Here is an 18,268-nt window from a genome sequence, read left to right on the forward strand (position 1 = left end):
GGGTTCATTTCTTTGGTTTGTTTTTATTTATTTTTTGGGTCGTTGGAGAGAGAAAGAAAGAGAAACGGAGAAAGATAAAAAAGAAAAGAGGGGAGATAAATGAAAAGAGAAATGGTGAGAGAAAGGGAGAGAAGAGAAAGATATAAAGATAGATAAAAGGTCAGCGAAAGAAAACGATAGAAGATGACAAACAATAAGAAAATATAGAAAGAGAACGTGAAAGAGAGAATAATAAGGATTGAAAAAGAGAAATAGATAAAGGAGAGAAAGAGAAAGAGAAATGGAGAAATATAAAAAAGAAAAGGAGAGATAAATGAAAGAGAGAAAAAGAGAAAGAAAGATAATGGAGAAGGATAAGAAAAGCAGGGATGAATGAGGGAAAAAGAAAGAATGAAAGAGAAAATGGAGAATGATAAGAAAAGGAGGGATGAATGAAAGAGAGAAAAAGAGAGAGAGAGAGAAAAAGAGAAATATAAAAAAAGAAAAGAGGAGAGTTAAATGAAAGAGAGAAAAGGAGAAAGAAAGAGATAATGGAGAAATATAAAAAAGAAAAGGGGAGAGATAAATGAAAGAGAGAAAAAGAGAAAGATTAAAGGAGAGAGAAAGAAAGGGAAAATTGAGAAATATAAAAAAGAAAAGAGGAGATAAATTAAAGAGAGAAATAGAGAGAGAGATTAAAGGAGAGAGAAAGAAAGAGAAACGGAGAAAGATAAAAAAAGAAAAGAGGGAAGATAAATAAAAGAGAGAAAAAGAGATTAAAGGAGAGAGAAAGAAAGAAATGGAGAAAGATAAAATGAAAAGAGAAGAGAATAATAAGAGAGAAAGAGAGAGAAAGAACACCCACGTACTCATATTTTGACTTGTGTACCTGTAAGTGTGGCCGGCGAATGAGACAGGACAACCCGAAACACGTAAAGACGGGAACAAAAACAGAAAGAAAATGGAGGAAGGCCGGTACCTTGCAAGCGAGGCGCTTAGCGGGCGCCATTAGAGGGAAATTTCCAGGTTCCACACGCTGCCGGATCCGTCCCGGGTCGGCGTTTTGGGGGGTGAATGGGGGGGCGGAGACCGCAAAAAAACAAAAAAAGTGCTCGTCAATGAAGTAAAGAATCGACTTCTCTCAAGCTCACATGCATGCGCTAGCTAACTCCAAGTCAGCATGTGATTGCTAGAGAAATGGTTACTTTATTCAGAGAGTCGCACTTTTGGGTCCACTTCCCGGTTTGTGGCCCCGTACGGAGGAGAGGAATGGGAATACCCAATACTGCAGGGGTGGGCCAATTTTGCTGAGACACTCCTGGTTGCCTAGACAATTTCCTCCATTCGTGAGTAAAGATCTTCGTTTTATATTCCTTCATATTGGTTTTGAAATCAATTCGTTTTATTTTTTCAAGCAGTAAATTTGATATTTTGTAGATTTACTGTTGTCATATTTTAAGTATTTTTCTAGTATTGATGTAGTATTTGCTCTAGTATTACTGTGTTGTATTTTCGTACTATTTCATGTAGAATCTGTTTAGTATTTTTAAAGTATTTCCATTGTAAAATTTCTGCAGTATATCTGTTGAATTTTTGTAACATTTTTGATGTGATATATCTGTAGTAGTATTTTTGTTTTATGATATCACTGTAGTGTCAATTTTATAGTATTTCGATAGTAGTATTTTTGTAGTACTTCTGTAGCATTTCCTCTAGTATTACTGTAGTTTCATCCTTGTATTTTTGTACTGTTTACATAATAGTATTTTTGCAATATTTCTGTAGTTTCTGTTTAGTATTTCCATTGTAACATTTTGCAGTATATCTGTAGTATTTTTGTTGTGATATAGCTGTAGTAGTATTTATGTTTTATGATATCGCTCTAGTGTCAATTTTATAGTTATTCCATAGTAGTATTTTTGTAGTATTTCTGTAGCATTTCCTCTAGTATTACTGTAGTTTCATTCTTGTATTTTTGTACTGTTTACATAATAGTATTTTTGCAATATTTCTGTAGTTTCTGTTTAAAGTATTTCCATTGTAAAATTTCTGAAGTATATCTGTAGTATTTTTGTTGTGATATATCTGTTGTAGTGTTTTTGTTTTATGATATCACTGTAGTAGTGTCAATTTTGTAGTATTTCCATAGTAGTATTTTTGTTTTCATAGTATTTTTAGTATTCATGTAGTATTTTAAAAGCACTGCCATGGTAGACTTTTTGTAGATTTACTGTAGTCATATTTTTAGTATTTTTGTAGTATTTCTGTAGCATTTCCTCTAGTATTACTGTAGATTCATTCTTGTATTTTTGTACTATTTACATTATAGTATTTTTGCAATATTTCTGTAGTATCTGTTTAGTATTTTTTAAGTATTTCCATTGTGAAATTTCTGCAGTATATCTGTAGTATTTTTGTTGTGATATATCTGTAGTAGTATTTTTGTTTTATAATACCACTGTAGTCTCAATTTTATAGTATTTCCATGGTAGTATTTTCGTAATATTTGTGTCGTATTCATGTAGTATTTTAAAAGTACTTCCATGGTAGACTTTTTGTAGATTTACTGTGATCATATTTTTTATATTTTTGTAGTATTTATTTAGTATTTCCTCTAGTATTACTGGAGTTTCATTCTTGGATTTTTGTACTATTTACATAATAGTATTTTTGAAACATTTCTGCAGTATCTGTTTAGTATTTTTTAAGTATTTCCATTGCAAAATTTCTGTAGTATATCTGTAAAATTTTTTGTAACATTTTTGTTGTGATATATCTGTAGTAGTATTTTTGTTTCATAATATCGCTGTAGTGTCAATTTTTGTACTATTTCCATAGTAGTATTTCTCTAGTATTCATGTAGTATTTTAAAAGTATTTCCAGGGTAGACTTTTTGTAGTATATCAACAGCATTTTTGGAATATTACTTTAGTTGTATTTTTGTATTACACTAGTGGTATTTTTGTTGTATCATTGTGTTTATGAAGTATTTCCAAACGAGTATTTTGTCTTACTTCGGTAGTAATATTACTGTAATTTGTATTACTTTTTTTTTACCCTATTACAATGAAAGCAAAACTATAGATTCGGTTAATGTTTTCAAGCACTAAATTTGATATTTAGTTTTTAAGTAATTTTATGGTATTTTTGTAGTATTTCTGTAGTAGTATTTCATTTGTAGACATGCAAAGGGACAATGGAGACAAAGTTGGCACTTATCTTATTTCTTTTGTTAATTTATTTACTATAATAACTTTGTTCTTATAATTTGACCATTTTCGTTTGGTCGGCCCGCAAAAGAGCCTGGGAAGAGCCGCATGGGTTCCTGGGGCCATAGTTTTCCCACTTCTGCAATAATGGGTTTTCCAGACCCTAGAGTCCTTCTTTAGTCTCCTTAGTTGGATTCTGAGGGCGTTCCTTTCTGTCTACCTCCTAAGAACCCTGGTCTGGTAGGAGGTGCTAGACCTCGGCACCCTGGTCCATCAGGGTTGGCAGTTCCTGCATGATTTTGGAGATTTCTCTTCTTCAACTCAGGTGATAAGAATGATCAGCTTGTTAGCACGCTGGCAGGAGCTTGGAATCATCTGGATTGGAGCAGAGAAACTCCAAAACCTGGCAGGACATGTGGCCCTCAAGTACCGGAGTTCCAGGTCTTGGCTACACAATGTCACCAATTCTCCTACCTTGGGCTCAAGCTGAGAAGTTAGAACAGGAGTCTAAGGGAGTTCCTTTCTGTCTACCTCCTAAGAACCCTGGTCTGGTCGGAGGCGTTAGACCTGGGTACTCTGGTCCTTTAGGGTGGCAGTTCCTTCATGATTTTGGAGATTTCTCTTCTTCAACTCAGGTGATACAGATGATCAGCTTGTTAGCACACTGGTAGAAGCTTGGAATCATCTGGATTGGAGCAAAGAAACCTTCAAAACCAGGCAGGATATGTGGCCCTCAAGTACCAGAGTTCCAGGTCTTGGCTACATCCTGTCACCAAATCTCCTACCTTGGGCTCAAGCTGAGAAGTTAGAACAGGAGTCTAAGGGAGTTCCTTTTCGTCTACCTCCTAAGAACCCTGGTCTAGTAGGAGGCGCTAGACCTGGGCACTCCGGTCCTTTAGGGTTGGCAGTTCCTGCATGATTTTGGAGATTTCTTATTCAACTCAGGTGATACAAATGATCAGCTTGTTAGCACGCTGGCAGGAGCTTTGAATCATCTGTATTGGAGCAGAGAAACCTCAAAAACCTGGCAGGACCTGTGGCCCTTAAGTACCGGAGTTCCAGGTCTTGGCTACACCCTGTTATCAATTCTCCTACCTTGGGCTCAAGCTGAGAAGTTAGAACAGGAGTCTAAGTTCATCCCTTTCTGTCTACCTCCTTAGAACCCTGGTCTGGTAGGAGGTGCTAGACCTGGGCACTCCGGTCCTTTAGGGTGGCAGTTCCTGCATGAAATCATCTGTAATGGAGCAGAGAAACTTCAAAAACCAGGCAGGATATGCGGCCCTTAAGGACCATAGTGCCCAGGTGTGTGCTAGACCCCATCAGCCATTCTCCTACCTTCTCAAGCATTGCAACAAACTACATTAATTACCTAAACCCATACATCAAAGGACACTGGCGCTTGGTTGATCAAACTGGGGGAACGGACATTTTGGAGTTTGGGTGACAATAATTCGTGCATACTGATTTCTTGTTCCATAACTGCAGTTTCTGAACATTTGTTCTTTTGGGTTTCTCTGTACATTTGATTCTTCAATACTCGGTCTGGGTTTTATTGACTGTTCCTGCCCTCCAGTAGTTGGACCTACCCTTCTGATCCCAGTCTATCAGTAAAACGTTTACACCTAGTATTAACATCCGGATTGTGGTCCTAACTAAATCCCTGCTACACGATACTCACCAATAAAGGTAGTAGAAGAAAGACATGACGAAGAAGGACAACTTGCACCAGGCCTCCTTCAGGCAGAACTTGAGGGTATCGCCGTTCATGACCGAAGCCGGATCGTAGGTCAGCTCCTTGGTATCGGTGGGCGAATGGAAGTACCTACCGCGTGGGGGCAAACAACACCGTACGGGTAGTTGACCTGTTCCACATTTCGCCACACGGAGGACCACTAAGGGAGCTTTGCTTTGACTCGGTGCTTGTGGTCACAAGTGGGACTGCAGCTTCAGTGTCAGGCTACTTACAGTCATTGAAAAATTAGATTCATAAATTGGCTTCACAAAATAACAAGGATCAATAGCCTGTTTACCACTTTCCCACTATGACTTTCGGAGCTCCGTTTGAAGTCATCACATGTGGCCACACGTGGAACTGCAGTTTTAGTGTCAGGCTAGTAAAAGGCACTACTTGCAGTCATCGAAAAACTCTTAAAAAAAAAACGCTTCACAAAATAACGCAGATAGTTAACCTTTTCGCCACTTCGGCATGCTAAAGATGCCTTTTGAGCCTTCGTTTTGACTGCCACCTGTGGCCACAAGTGGAACTGCAGTCTCTCTTCCAGGCTAGTAAAGGGCACCATTTGCAGAGTCAATGGAAAATTCCTAATAAAAACTAAAAGACACAAACAAAACCACACGGGTCGTTCGCCATGCTAAGGCCGACTTCTAGAGCTCCGTTTTGATTCGCCACCGGTGGCTACAACCGGAACTGCAGTCTCTCTGCCAGGCTAGTAAAGGGCACCATTTGCAGAGTCAATGGAAAATTCTTAATAAAAACTAAAAGACACAAACAAAACTACACAGGTCGTTCGCCATGCTAAGGCTGATTTCTAGAGCTCTGTTTTGATTCGCCGCCTGTGGCTACAAGTGGAACTGCAGGCTAGTAAAGGGCATCAAAGTCAATGGAAAATTCTTAATAAAAACTAAAAGACACATTTTTGCTAAACAAGACAACATGGGTCGTTCGTTATGCTAAGGCTGATTTCGATAGCTCCGTTTTGATTTGCCACCTGTGGCTACAAGTGGGACTGCAGTCTCTCTGCCAGGCTAGTAAAGGGCACCACTCGCAGTCAATAGAAAATTCTTAATAAAAACTAAAAGACACAAACAAAACCACACGGGTTGTTCGCCATGCCAAGGCTGATTTCTAGAGCTGTTTTGATTCGCCGCCTGTGGCTACAAGTGGAACTGCAGGCTAGTAAAGGGCACCACTCTCAAAGTCATTGGAGAATTCTTAATAAAAACCAAAAGACACATTTTTGCTAATTAAGAAAATACGGGTCGTTTGCTATGCTAAGGCTGACTTCCAGAGCTCAGTTTTTGATTCGCCCCCCCGTGGCTACAAGTGGAACTGCAGTCTAGTAAAGGGCACCACTCTCAAAGTCATTGGAACATTCTTAAAATCCAAACTAAATGCACTGATATACTTGACTTCCTGTGCAAAATTTGAAAATATTTTCGGGGAGCGGTCTCGGACAGGGATTGGTCGCTCGCGCAGATTAGCCGTCGCTAGGCTAATTTGCAGCTGCACCCCCACAGTCTTCACAGCTGAGCATCTTTTTCTCTTCTTCTTCTTTTTTTTTCCTCTACAAGGGAAGCAGCATCTGTAGCTGGCAGGCATCTGGCACAGGATCCAATTATTTTTTTTTTTTTTTTTCGTTCCTTCGCCGACTCGGTTCTCTCCCCTACGACAACAACCAGCTGAGCTCAGCTCCGTTATCTCCCCGCCAGGGCAAGAATTCTCGCTGACCCAATTTCTATTGGATGATGCCGGGGACGGGGAGGCTCGAGAAATACCGTCGATATAGGGAATACATGCTAGCTCGGGCTAGGAAAACTGCGGCCCGTGGGCCAGATGCGGTCCCTCAACCCTTTTAATCGGGTCCCGTGAACGAAAATGGTAAAAATATCATGACACTATATATAAAACTACAAAAATTAGTACGAATAAACAACACGTTGCTTTCCTTGGTCAGCATTGGCCCTAATACTACGACTATAAAAATACTCCGAACGAAATACCACACAATTACTACAAAACTATTTACAGTATCAAATGCAGTGATTAAAAACAGGGACCAATGTATCAATAGCTATAAAATAATATATTTTTTGGATTTAATTCTGAAAAGAAAAACAAATCTATGGAAATACTACCAAAATACTACTACAGTAATTCTATTATTGAAAAATAATGTTACATAAATACTAGTACAGGAAAAATTGAGTAAGTGAAAATACAAAAATACTACGACAGTAATACTACAAAAAAAAAAATAATACGGCACAAATACTAGAGAAATCCTAAAAAAACTACCACTAGAGAAATAATACAAAAATTCTACAACAGAAACACTACTACAGTAATACTATAAAATACTACCGCAGAAATAAGACTACAGAAATACTACTAAAGAAAATATTACTACAGAAACACTACTATTCAAATACTACACAAATACTACAAATCTGTATACAGTATCAAATCCAGTGATTAAAAACACGGACCTATATAACAATAACTATATAATATGATATTGTTTGCTTTCATTCTCAAAATAAAATATAGAAATACTAAAAAAAACTACTATTACAGTAATACCATTATTAAAAATTATACTACAGAATTATCCCTGCAGAAATACTACTACAGTCATACTACAAAATACTACTACAGTAATACTACTACAGAAGTACTATAAAGATACTACAACAGAACTACAACAGATATACTTCAAAATTACTACAAAACTACAGTATAAAATGTAGTGATAATATAGAAAATATCGAAATACTACAGAAATACTATTAAAAAACACTACTACAGTGATATTTAAAAAAAAAAACAACTACAGAAATACTGCTACAGTAATACTATCAAATACTATTACAGAAATGCTACTACAGGTATACTACAAAATCACTACTTCGGAGATACCACAAAAAATATAACTGAATTATTAATAAAACTAAATATCAAAGTTAGTGCTAAAAAGGTTGAATATATTATTCTACAGAAATACTATAATCCTTGTATCAAAGTTATACTATTATACAAAAATACTACAAAAATACATTATCAGTAAAACTAAAAAAATACTACAGAAATACTACAAAACTAAATATCAAATTAAGTGCTAGAAACAGGGATGCTTTGTTTTAGCTGTGGACGTTCCAAAACCAATTTAATGAAATAAATCTATTTGAAAAACAAATTCTTAAAAATATATATAAAAACAAAAAGCGATCTCAATTCCCATGTCTCCCAGTTCATAGAATTTAGAATCCACGGGTATCGCTGGTTTCGTAAGTTCAGGTGTCAAGATCAAAGAAATAATCCAATTCCTACCGGGACCTTGGTGTGAATCTCTATGATGAATTATAACATGTACTGTAAGTATCTACATGTATATTCATTCCTAATGAGAAAAATTGGTCTCCAGACCCATTAGCTAGAAATGTGACACCAAAAGTTAGCCCATCCTGTGCTAGCTTGCGGTCAATTCACCTCCATGTGTTGTAGAAGAGGAGGGGGACGTTGAGGCCCACCGTCAGCCATTCCTGAGCGCACAGGAACATGATGCAGAAGAGGACGTGGATGGAGTACTCGGGTAGCACCAACTGCAACACAACAAACAAAAATTACCGGGGTTAAACGGGTACCCAAATTCAAAAATTTGCAAAATTTCAGAAAATAGTACATGGTTTTTGCATAAAATCTATACCCATTCCATCTGTAAATATATTTTGAAAACAGCTTCTCTCGTCTTTGACTTCTTGAGCTGTGACATCATGTGAGGAACACTGGGACGCTAGCAAGCTAGTCACCATTTTGGTTTACGTGTTAATGAGTTTTTCAAGCAAAGTTTTGGTAGTTTTCTGGATAATGCCAAAGCGGTGTTTTACAGTGGGTTGCAGTATTGGTCCAGGAAAGGGCTAGCGGCACAAAAGGGGCTAAAATAACGCACGGAGAGCTAACGGGGGCTAACCAGGACTGATCAACAAAAGATAAGCTAAAAACACATCGAGCAGTCAGGCTTACCGGGAAACAACCAGGAAACTAACACGAACCCAGCCCGAAATAACCCAATGGACACGGCAGGTTAGCCAGCTGCTAACAGAAGCTAACTGACCCCGATCGGCTGAAAAACCAAGACTAGCTGGTCAAATACACAAATACATGACTAGCCAGGCTGACCGGGAACCGACAACGAAAAAGGGCTACGGCAACGAACAAGAAACCAGTCAAGGATAAACCACGGGAGGCTAGCAGGCTAGCCAGCTGCTAACAGAAGCTAACTAGGACCAATCAGATGAAAACCCAAGGCTAGCAGGCCAAAAACACAGAGCAACCAGCCAGGGTGACCAGGAACTGTCAACGAAAAAGGGCTACAGTAACGAACAAGAAACCAATCCGGAATAAACCACTGAAGGCTAGCAGGCTAGCCGCCTGCTAACAGGGGCTAACCAGGACAACCAACAAAGGCAGGCTGAAATAAACCAATGGACACGGCGGGCTAGCCAGCTGCTAACAGAAGCTAGCTGGGACCAATCAGCTGAAAACCCAAGACTAGCTAGTCAAATACACAAATAAATGACTAGCCAGGCTGACCGGGAACCGACAACGAAAAAGGGCTACGGCAACGAACAAGAAACCAGTCAAGAAGAAACCACGGGAGGCTAGCAGGCTAGCCAGCTGCTAACAGAAGCTAACTGGGACCAATCAGCTGAAAAAACAAGACTAGCTGGTCAAATACACGACTAGCCAGGCTGACCGGGAACCGACAACAAAAAAGGGCTACGGCAACATACAAGAAACCAGTCAAGAAGAAACCACGGGAGGCTAGCAGGCTAGCCAGCTGCTAACAGAAGCTAACTGGGACCAATCAGCTGAAAAAACAAGACTAGCTGGTCAAATACACGACTAGCCAGGCTGACCGGGAACCGACAACGAAAAAGGGCTACGGCAACATACAAGAAACCAGTCAAGAAGAAACCACGAGAGGCTAGCAGGCTAGCTAGCAGTTAACAGAAGCTAACTGGGACCAATCCGCTGAAAACCCAAGGCTAGCAGGCAAAATGCACAGAGTGACCAGGAACTGACAACGAAAAAGGGCTACGGCAACGAACAAGAAACCAATCAGGAATAAACCACAGAAGGCTAGCAGGCTAACCGCCTGCTAACAAGGGCTAACCAGGACAATCAAAGAAGGCGGGCTAAAAACACATTGAGCAGTCAGGCTGTCCAGGAAACAACTAAGAAAAATGGCTACGGCAACTAACACCAACCCAGCCTGAAATAAACCAATGGACACGGCGGGCTAGCCAGCTGCTAACAGAAGCTAACTGGGACCAATCGGCTGAAAAACCAAGACTAGCTGGTCAAATACACAAATAAATGACTAGCCAGGCTGACCGGGAACCGACAACGAAAAAGGGCTACGGCAACGAACAAGAAACCAGTCAAGAAGAAACCACGGGAGGCTAGCAGGCTAGCCAGCTGCTAACAGAAGCTAACTGGGACCAATCAGCTGAAAAAACAAGACTAGCTGGTCAAATACACGACTAGCCAGGCTGACCGGGAACCGACAACAAAAAAGGGCTACGGCAACATACAAGAAACCAGTCAAGAAGAAACCACGGGAGGCTAGCAGGCTAGCTAGCAGTTAACAGAAGCTAACTGGGACCAATCCGCTGAAAACCCAAGGCTAGCAGGCCAAATGCACAGAGTGACCAGGAACTGACAACGAAAAAGGGCTATGGCAACGAACAAGAAACCAATCAGGAATAAACCACAGAAGGCTAGCAGGCTAACCGCCTGCTAACAAGGGCTAACCAGGACAATCAACGAAGGCAGGCTAAAAACACATTGAGCAGTCAGGCTGTCCAGGAAACAACCAAGAACAATGGCTACGGCAACTAACACGAACCTAGTCTGAAATAAACCAATGGACACGCACGTTAGCCAGCTGCTAACAAGAGCTAACTGGGACCAATCAGCTGACAAACTAAGGCTAGCTGGCCAAATACACAGAGTGCATTCCAGTATTTTACCATTTTTAGACATTGTGAAAGAGTTGTAAATGTTTGACTTCTGTTTGAATGTAAATAATAAAATAATGGTCTGCTTTTCTATAGCGCTTTTCAAGTCACTGAAGATCTCCCAAAGCGCTTTACACTTACCCATTCACTCACACACTCACACACCGATTGCAGCGTCGGCCATGCAAGGCAACTACCTGCTTATTGAGGGGGGGGGGGGGGCATTAAGACTCCCAAAAATAAAAAAGCGTACGGTATTTGAATACAATGCAAAAATACATGAAGTCAATGATTGCGCGTAATAATGGCGCATAGAAATGAAGCACGACCGGTTTTGAACCTTGAATACGCACTGTAAATGTGCACATAGTTATGTTGGGAATTTTATTGGCTAACCAACGTGTCAATCCACATTTGAATAAGTTGTCACAGGCTAAGGATCGTGAAAAAGAAGCTTACAATTGGCCGAGAGCGGTGTCAATCGAAAGGCCAGAGGTTAACGGAAGTATTGAAAATAATGCAACGAGTCTGTTGATTTTCAAAGCAGAGTCGTGGAGACAAACTGACTGATGCAGGAATGCTTTTAGGCGGATTTTTTTTTGTATCTGTCAGTATTATGTTGTGTTTGGGAGTTCTACCGGCTTTCTACTTTTGGGATATTTTGTTTCCGCGACGAGTCAATTTTGAAAGCGGGCCAAGGGTCGGAATCCCCAGGAACGGGCAAGATGGCGCTGCCGCAGGTGGAGGCGGGCCGTGACTCAGGCCGGCGTCGGCGGAGAAGGAGACGGGCCCCCCGGAGAACTTGTTAGGTGGACATGGGGACTGAGTCAAACTGCGGGGCAGATGTGATAACCACTTGCTAGCGAGAGTGACGCACGCTTTTCTGAATAGGGACGGGAATGACTCCCGGTCGCCCGCGGCCAGGACTTGTGACCATTACCCGAGACACACGTTTAGTGCACTTTATAGACCTTTTTTTTCCCCAAAAATGTCGGGGGAAGGGGTCTTTAAAGGTCTTGAAGGGGAGACGCAAATTCTAAAACAGACAAATTGTGAGAAAATACTACATGCTATTTTGCACAAAATCTCTCTCTCTCTTACTTTCTTCCTCTCTCTCGTTCTTCCTGCTATAGTTCCCTTTCCTCCCTCTCTCTCGTTCCTTCTCTCTGTGGTTCTCTTCTCTTTCTTTCCTTCTCTCTGTGGTTCTCTTCTCTCTCGTTCCTTCTCTCTATAGTTCTCTTTACTCTCTCTCTCTCATTCCTTCTCTCTATAGATCTCTTTCCTCTCTCTTTCTCTCTCTCTCGTTACTTCTCTTTATAGTTCTCTTTCCTCTCTCTCTCGTTACTTCTCTTTATAGTTCTCTTTCCTCTCTCTCTCGTTCCTTCTCTCTATAGTTCTCTTTCCTCTCTCTCTCTCTCGTTCCTTCTCTCTATAGTTCTCTTTCCTCTCTCTTTCGCTCTCGTTCTCTTTCCTCCCCCTTTCTTACTCTCATTCTTTCTCTCTATAGTTCTCTCTCGTTCTCATGTTCTCTCTCTGTCTGTCAGTCTCTCTCTCTCTCTTTCCCTCTCTCTTTTGTTCTTTCTCTCTATAGTTCTTTCTCCTTTCTCTCATTCTTTCTCTCTATAATTCTCTCTCTCTCTCTCTCTCTCCCTCCCTTTCCCTCTATAGTTATCTTTCTTCTCTCTCAAAAAACATATGCCCGTCATGAACTAGAACCAGATCAGGACCCAAACGCGTGACGTTCTCACACAAGTCTTTTATTTTACGGGAAATGGGGCAGTCGTGCATGTTCGGCAGCAGTCTGGCGTGAAATGATAGGAAGCCAGCGGCTGACGAGATCGATACAGATTGCCCGAGTTGATATCGGACAGATGGGGTTGATACCAAACAGGACGGGACAGACAGGATAGATAACGAATCACGATATTGAAAAAAAACAGGACAAAATAGTCAGGAACGAAAACTGGAGAAAATAATAAAGAGGACAAAACTAGACGGAAACAAAACCGGAAACCGAAATTCAACAGGACAAAATAAACGGGAACAAAACCGGACAGGAAATAGGACAGTGATGTATTTTCAAAAGCAGTCTGCGAGGTACTCAGGTGTTCTTAGAGGGATACCGAGTGCCCGCAGGCACCACGTTGAAGACCCCTGCTTTCATGTTTAATGTTGTAATAGATTTCCAATCACCTTATGAACTGCCTTCGTTCGTATAAGAACGATGGTAAGCCGCCTCAGTCTTTGCATTTGTGAATTCCCAGACCCACTATCTGGAGATCTTTCATACGCAGAATATTCTGTAAATAAAACCCTTTCAGCCGTCATTTTATTCATGTAATCCGGAATCAAACGAACACGTGGAAAGCCATCTCTTTACTATCTCCTTTGGCACCTCCCACAGGTTGTGGGTCCAACCAGACACTGTGGTGACTGGTCTGGCCTACGGACGCTCGCTGGCAGACCCCAGGGAATCCGTAGTCCAAAGCTCCAACGTATTTTATGGGGTCTAAGTGCTTTTTCTTGACCCTCAACTCGGACCTGTTCTTGCCGTACCTGGAGTTTGAACATGGCTTCTAGCGTTACTGGGACAGGCAAACCCTTCACCAAAGTAAAGGGGTCCCGAGTATTCCCTTGGAACTGACCACACCCGGACCCTGTGGTCATAGGCTTGGCCACTGGACGCTCGCTAGCGCACCTAAGGGAATTGGTAGGTCAAAGTTCTAACTCATCATGAGGGTCGATGTGCTTTTTCTGTACCATCAACTGGGATGTGTTGTCATGGATGACTGTACCAGGTCCTGGACTACATGGATTTTAGGATCACTGGGACACAAACCGTTCCACCATGGAAAGGTGACAGCTCTCAAAGGAAGCAGGAGACCTCAAGCACAATTCAAGACATGCTGGAGTGACTGTTTCTAGGCAGACCCCAGGGAATCCATAGTCCAAAGCTCCAACTCATTTTATAGGGTCTAAGTGCTTTGTCTGGACCCTCAACTAGGACCTGTTCTTGCCGTACCTGGAGCTTGAACATGGCTTCTAGTGTTACTGGGACACGCAAACCTTTCCACAAAAGTAAGGGGGTCCCAGGTATTCCCTTGGGGCTGACCTCACCCGGACACTGTGGTCATAGGCGTGGCCAGTGGACGCTTGCTAGCGCACCTAAGGGAATTGGCAGTGGGATGTACCAGGTCCTGGACAACATGGCTTTTAAGATCACTGGGACACAAACCCTTCCACCATGGAAAGGTGACAACTCTCTAAGGGAGCAGGACACCTCAGGTACCATTCGAGACATGCTGGAGGGACTGTGTTTCTAGGCTGGACTAGGACCGCCTTAAAATCCTGTCAAAGGAATGGCCAGGGATAGGGGAGTGGATTATGAGTATGTCCCACAGGCAACAGGCCTTGGGGACCACCTAAGAGCCGACCCAGGACAGAGTCTTTGTATCGCATGCATTATTCAAGCCATGGCCGCACCCCATTAGCTTAACGCGAGACCCGCTTCTCGAAAAAAACGCCGCATCAGCAAGGAACAAAGGAAAATGCTGTTCAGACGAAAATGACATTTATGCAAGCTATAATAGAATATGCATGGATGAGCGTGAAAACATGCGTCCAAATCCTGCACCAACAAAAAGCTCATTAAAAAAACAAGGCTTCGCATTTACGCCAGCCCAGAACCGACAGATTCGTTTCTTTAGGTCTATCGCGGGCTGGACTTGCTTTTCCAAGAGCCTTCAAATGCTATTTATAAATTAAGATTTTGCATGCTTTGACTTTAGAAACGAATGAGAGATACTAGCATTAGCAACTTGCAGGTGTGTCTACAAAGTAAGAATTAGCATTTATATTTAAGGATTGTGAAACTAGCGTGAGCTGTCAAATTTTTCAAAAGAACTGCTAATGTGATGCTAACGCCTAAAGAACAGCTTGTATCCAGGCGATGCTATTCACAAAATCAGCTAGCAGTTTTGGTCTTTAACATCAAATGTCGAACTTCAGGTTTTAGGTGTCGGTAGTTCTGGTCAGGACTGTGCTAGCCCTGACGATGCATGGAGGTCCCGGTGGCGGGAGTAAGCCGTCTACTGCAAATATAAAAGACTTTGTGTCCAATATCTGCCACCTAAACAGGGCCAGAAGGGGACCTTCTTCTCAGCAACCGGGACACACGGAACCCAAAGCAGCCCGGGGACCTACTTCTTGCCGCCGGCACAGGAAACTCGATGGGCCCGCGGGACTAACTCCTCGCATGCCAGGACAGGGAACCCGGAGCAGTCGAAGGAACTGCTCCTTAGCCACCGATACAAGGAAACCAAAGTGTTTGAGGAACCTTCTCCTTGCCGCTGGGACAAGGACCCTGAAGCGACAGAGGGACCTGTTCCTTGCCTGCAGGACAGGTAACTCAAAGCTGCTGAGAGTCCTTCGTGGCCGAAACCAGGCTCAGGATGTAGAAGCTTCCTGCTGGGTCCTTTGATGGTCAAGTTATTCCTTTACAATAAGCGGAGGGGATCCAAATGCGGATACGTGTCTCAAGTTGACAGTCCTGGCTGGGGACAATTGATAAACAAAAGGTGCTCCTTAGCGGGTAACAAAAACACTGCAAGGCGGGATCAATACAAAGTTTTACTATTCCTAAAACGATCCCACCCATTATGCTGTCCAAGCAGTCCTTATAGAGGGTCAGGGTAAACCCAACCGGATTTGAAGATGCTAACTAATGCGTTAAGTAAACATGTTGACGCCAGGAAGTGAGAAGGTAACGAGGCGTGCGCTAGCAAATGGGCAAGCGAGCGTGTTGACAGAGGCGGCCATCTGGGACGCCGTCCATCTGGGACGCCCGGCGCCACGTCCCTCGACGCCCATCTGCGAAATACCGTCATCCCTCGCTAGTTGGCGCTTTGTAATCAGGAGCCTGAGCGCATCTCGACTTGAAAAAACACACTCCATTATCCCCAGTCAATTATTGCTGTATATTCTAATGAGGAACAGACATTTTTAGAAACTTATCTTTGCCAAGCTCTCCAATACCTCATGCACATTAGGAAAAGGTAGAGAGGAGAAACAACCAAGTTATGCTACTTTTTCTATAGAAAAGCTATAATTGCTGACAGGGTGAACTTCACGTCCAAGAAACGATGACGGCATCATCTGGGAAATGAGCTGAAATAATTATTCTTATTCTGTAAGGTTGTAACATTTCCTAAATTGCAATCTGACTCCAAGACGCTTCACGTGTCTTGTCCAAACCCTTACGGTTGGAGCATGTTCTAAAGTCAGATGCCCCTGACTTTTGTATTGTTTTGTTTACTGAATGCAGGTACGTGGGAAAGTGATGTTCATTGTTATTATGGAAGTTTCATTATTAATGTGCTCGCATGTTGTCTGCTCGCCGTAGCATTAGTGAATTTGTAAGCGCTGAGGATAATTGCAGTCGTGAACAGATGCCCCTGACTTTTGTATTGTTTTGTTTACTGAATGGAGGCAATAAACCCAGAGACTGTGAAACCTTGCGATGTGCATGAAAGAGGGTCGCTACATATGCACAAAACCAGAGCTAGCGGGAAATGAAATGAACTGCATTTCTCTAGCGCTTTTCAAGTCAATGACTTCCCAAAGCGCTCTACAACGTGCTTCACATTTCCCAATAGCGGCCTTGCAGCCATGTAACCTGCTTAATGGGGGTATTAGGGGTTCAGGGTCTTACCCAAGGACACTTCCACATGTAACACGGAGGAGCCGGGATTCGAACTGGGATCCCTTGATCCCAAAACGAGCGCTTTAGCTCCCGAGCTACTGCCGAAGACTTTCGGATGTCGAGAACGCCGGAGAGGAAGGACCACGAGAGAAGAAAAGGGAAAGGAAGAGGATAATAAGACAGGAGGCGAAAACGGGGGAAGGGGAAGCCCGCGGAAGTTGCCACCGAGGATCCGGGAGAAATGAATAGGAATATGACTCACGCCGGGAAACAGAGGATTGCCGGCATTGTATCGGGCGCTAATGTCATTAGCGTTTGATTCCACACTGCAGGAGTTGAAATCAGGCAGATTGGGATCATTACGGCCGGCGCGCTCCCTACGTGACAGCTGGCGAGTAGAAAAAGCTAATCCGCTTTCTTATTTAGACTGGTCGCTTATCTGGACCGCACCTTCGTTCAGATTTGGCCCTCAAAACACAGACGAGACTCGTCGGAATGAAAATAGAATATGAGAAAAAAACATAAAGTCCGACAAAGGGTTTCTAGTTTGCAAACGTAGCTACAGGACTGGGGACGACTACCCTCTAGGGGGGTTAGCTTAGCACACCGGTGTCAAACAGGCAGCCCGCGGGCCAGGTCAGGCCCGCTAAGGGATTGAATCGGGCCCACGAGACAACAACCGGAGAAGCGCAAGAGAAAAACAAGCTGCAGGTTGAAATAGGTCCACTTGATGTTGCCAAAGAAAGGTGCCTCCAACAAAGACACTCTACTTGTATCTCTCTCACACCCCTTTTCTCCCACCGTCTCTTTCACTCTTTATCTCTCTCTCTCTCTCTCCCCTTTTCTCCCACCGTCTCTTTCACTCTCTCCCCCCCACCGTCTCTTTCACTCTTTATCTCTCTCTCTCTCTCTCCCCTTTTCTCCCACCGTCTCTTTCACTGTCTGTGTTTCTCTCTCTCTCTCTCACACCCCTTTTCTCCCACCATCTCTTTCACTCTCTCTCCCCCACCGTCTCTTTCACTCTTTATCTCTCTCTTTATCTCTCTCTTTATCTCTCTCTTTATCTCTCTCTCTCTCTCTCTCTCTCTCTCTTTATCTCTCTCTTTATCTCTCTCTCTCTCTCTCTTTATCTCTCTCTTTATCTCTCTCTTTATCTCTCTCTCTCTCTCTCTCTCTCCTCTTTTAACTGGATTACTTTCAATGACTTTTGGATGACTCCAATAGCAAATATGCTCATAAAAGACAAAAGAAACTCAATAGGAATACAATGATGACTCACAACACGCGGTAAGCTTTCTCTCCTGGCTTTGATCTCTTTGATCTCCGGCAAAACCAACATCAAATGCCACAGAAACAAAATGAAAATCAATCCAAACAGCTTTTTGCCGTTCCATGTATTCCGTTACTCCCCGAGCCTGCACAAAATGGAGTCATTTGATTCCTATTTAATTTCTTTTGTCTTTTATTAGCATATTTGGTATTGGAGTCATCCAAAAATAATTGAAAGTAATCCAGTTCAAGTAACCCAACCCTGGTGGCCAGTAATCACCGTGGTCAAGTTTTCCACGTTGCGCTCGGGCTTTTCCCTTCCAATTAGCGAGGAGGAAGGCGCTCTATA

The 18,268-nt window shown here is 42.4% G+C and overlaps 1 protein-coding gene across 3 annotated transcripts in view; it reads right to left on the reverse strand.

Moving 5' to 3' along the window:
- cnih3 (cornichon family AMPA receptor auxiliary protein 3) overlaps window positions 1–18,268 on the reverse strand; it is a 64,118-nt gene that overhangs the window by 3,772 nt on the left and 42,078 nt on the right. For 2 of the 3 annotated variants that reach the window (XM_088324396.1, XM_088324394.1), the window contains exons 4-6: window positions 8,416–8,528; window positions 4,867–5,013; window positions 959–1,015 (exon numbers count right to left, since the gene is read on the reverse strand). In XM_088324396.1, the coding sequence (XP_088180522.1) occupies window positions 988–1,015; window positions 4,867–5,013; window positions 8,416–8,528 (288 nt within the window). In that variant the 3' untranslated portion in view covers window positions 959–987. The remainder of the gene's footprint in view (window positions 1–958; window positions 1,016–4,866; window positions 5,014–8,415; window positions 8,529–18,268) is intronic. The other variant, XM_088324395.1, reaches the window with a different exon arrangement.

The sequence above is a fragment of the Urocampus carinirostris genome, chromosome 20 (genome assembly GCF_059441175.1).
Source record: "Urocampus carinirostris isolate Australia breed hairy pipefish chromosome 20, RoL_Ucar_1.0, whole genome shotgun sequence".
NCBI lineage: Eukaryota > Metazoa > Chordata > Actinopteri > Syngnathiformes > Syngnathidae > Urocampus > Urocampus carinirostris.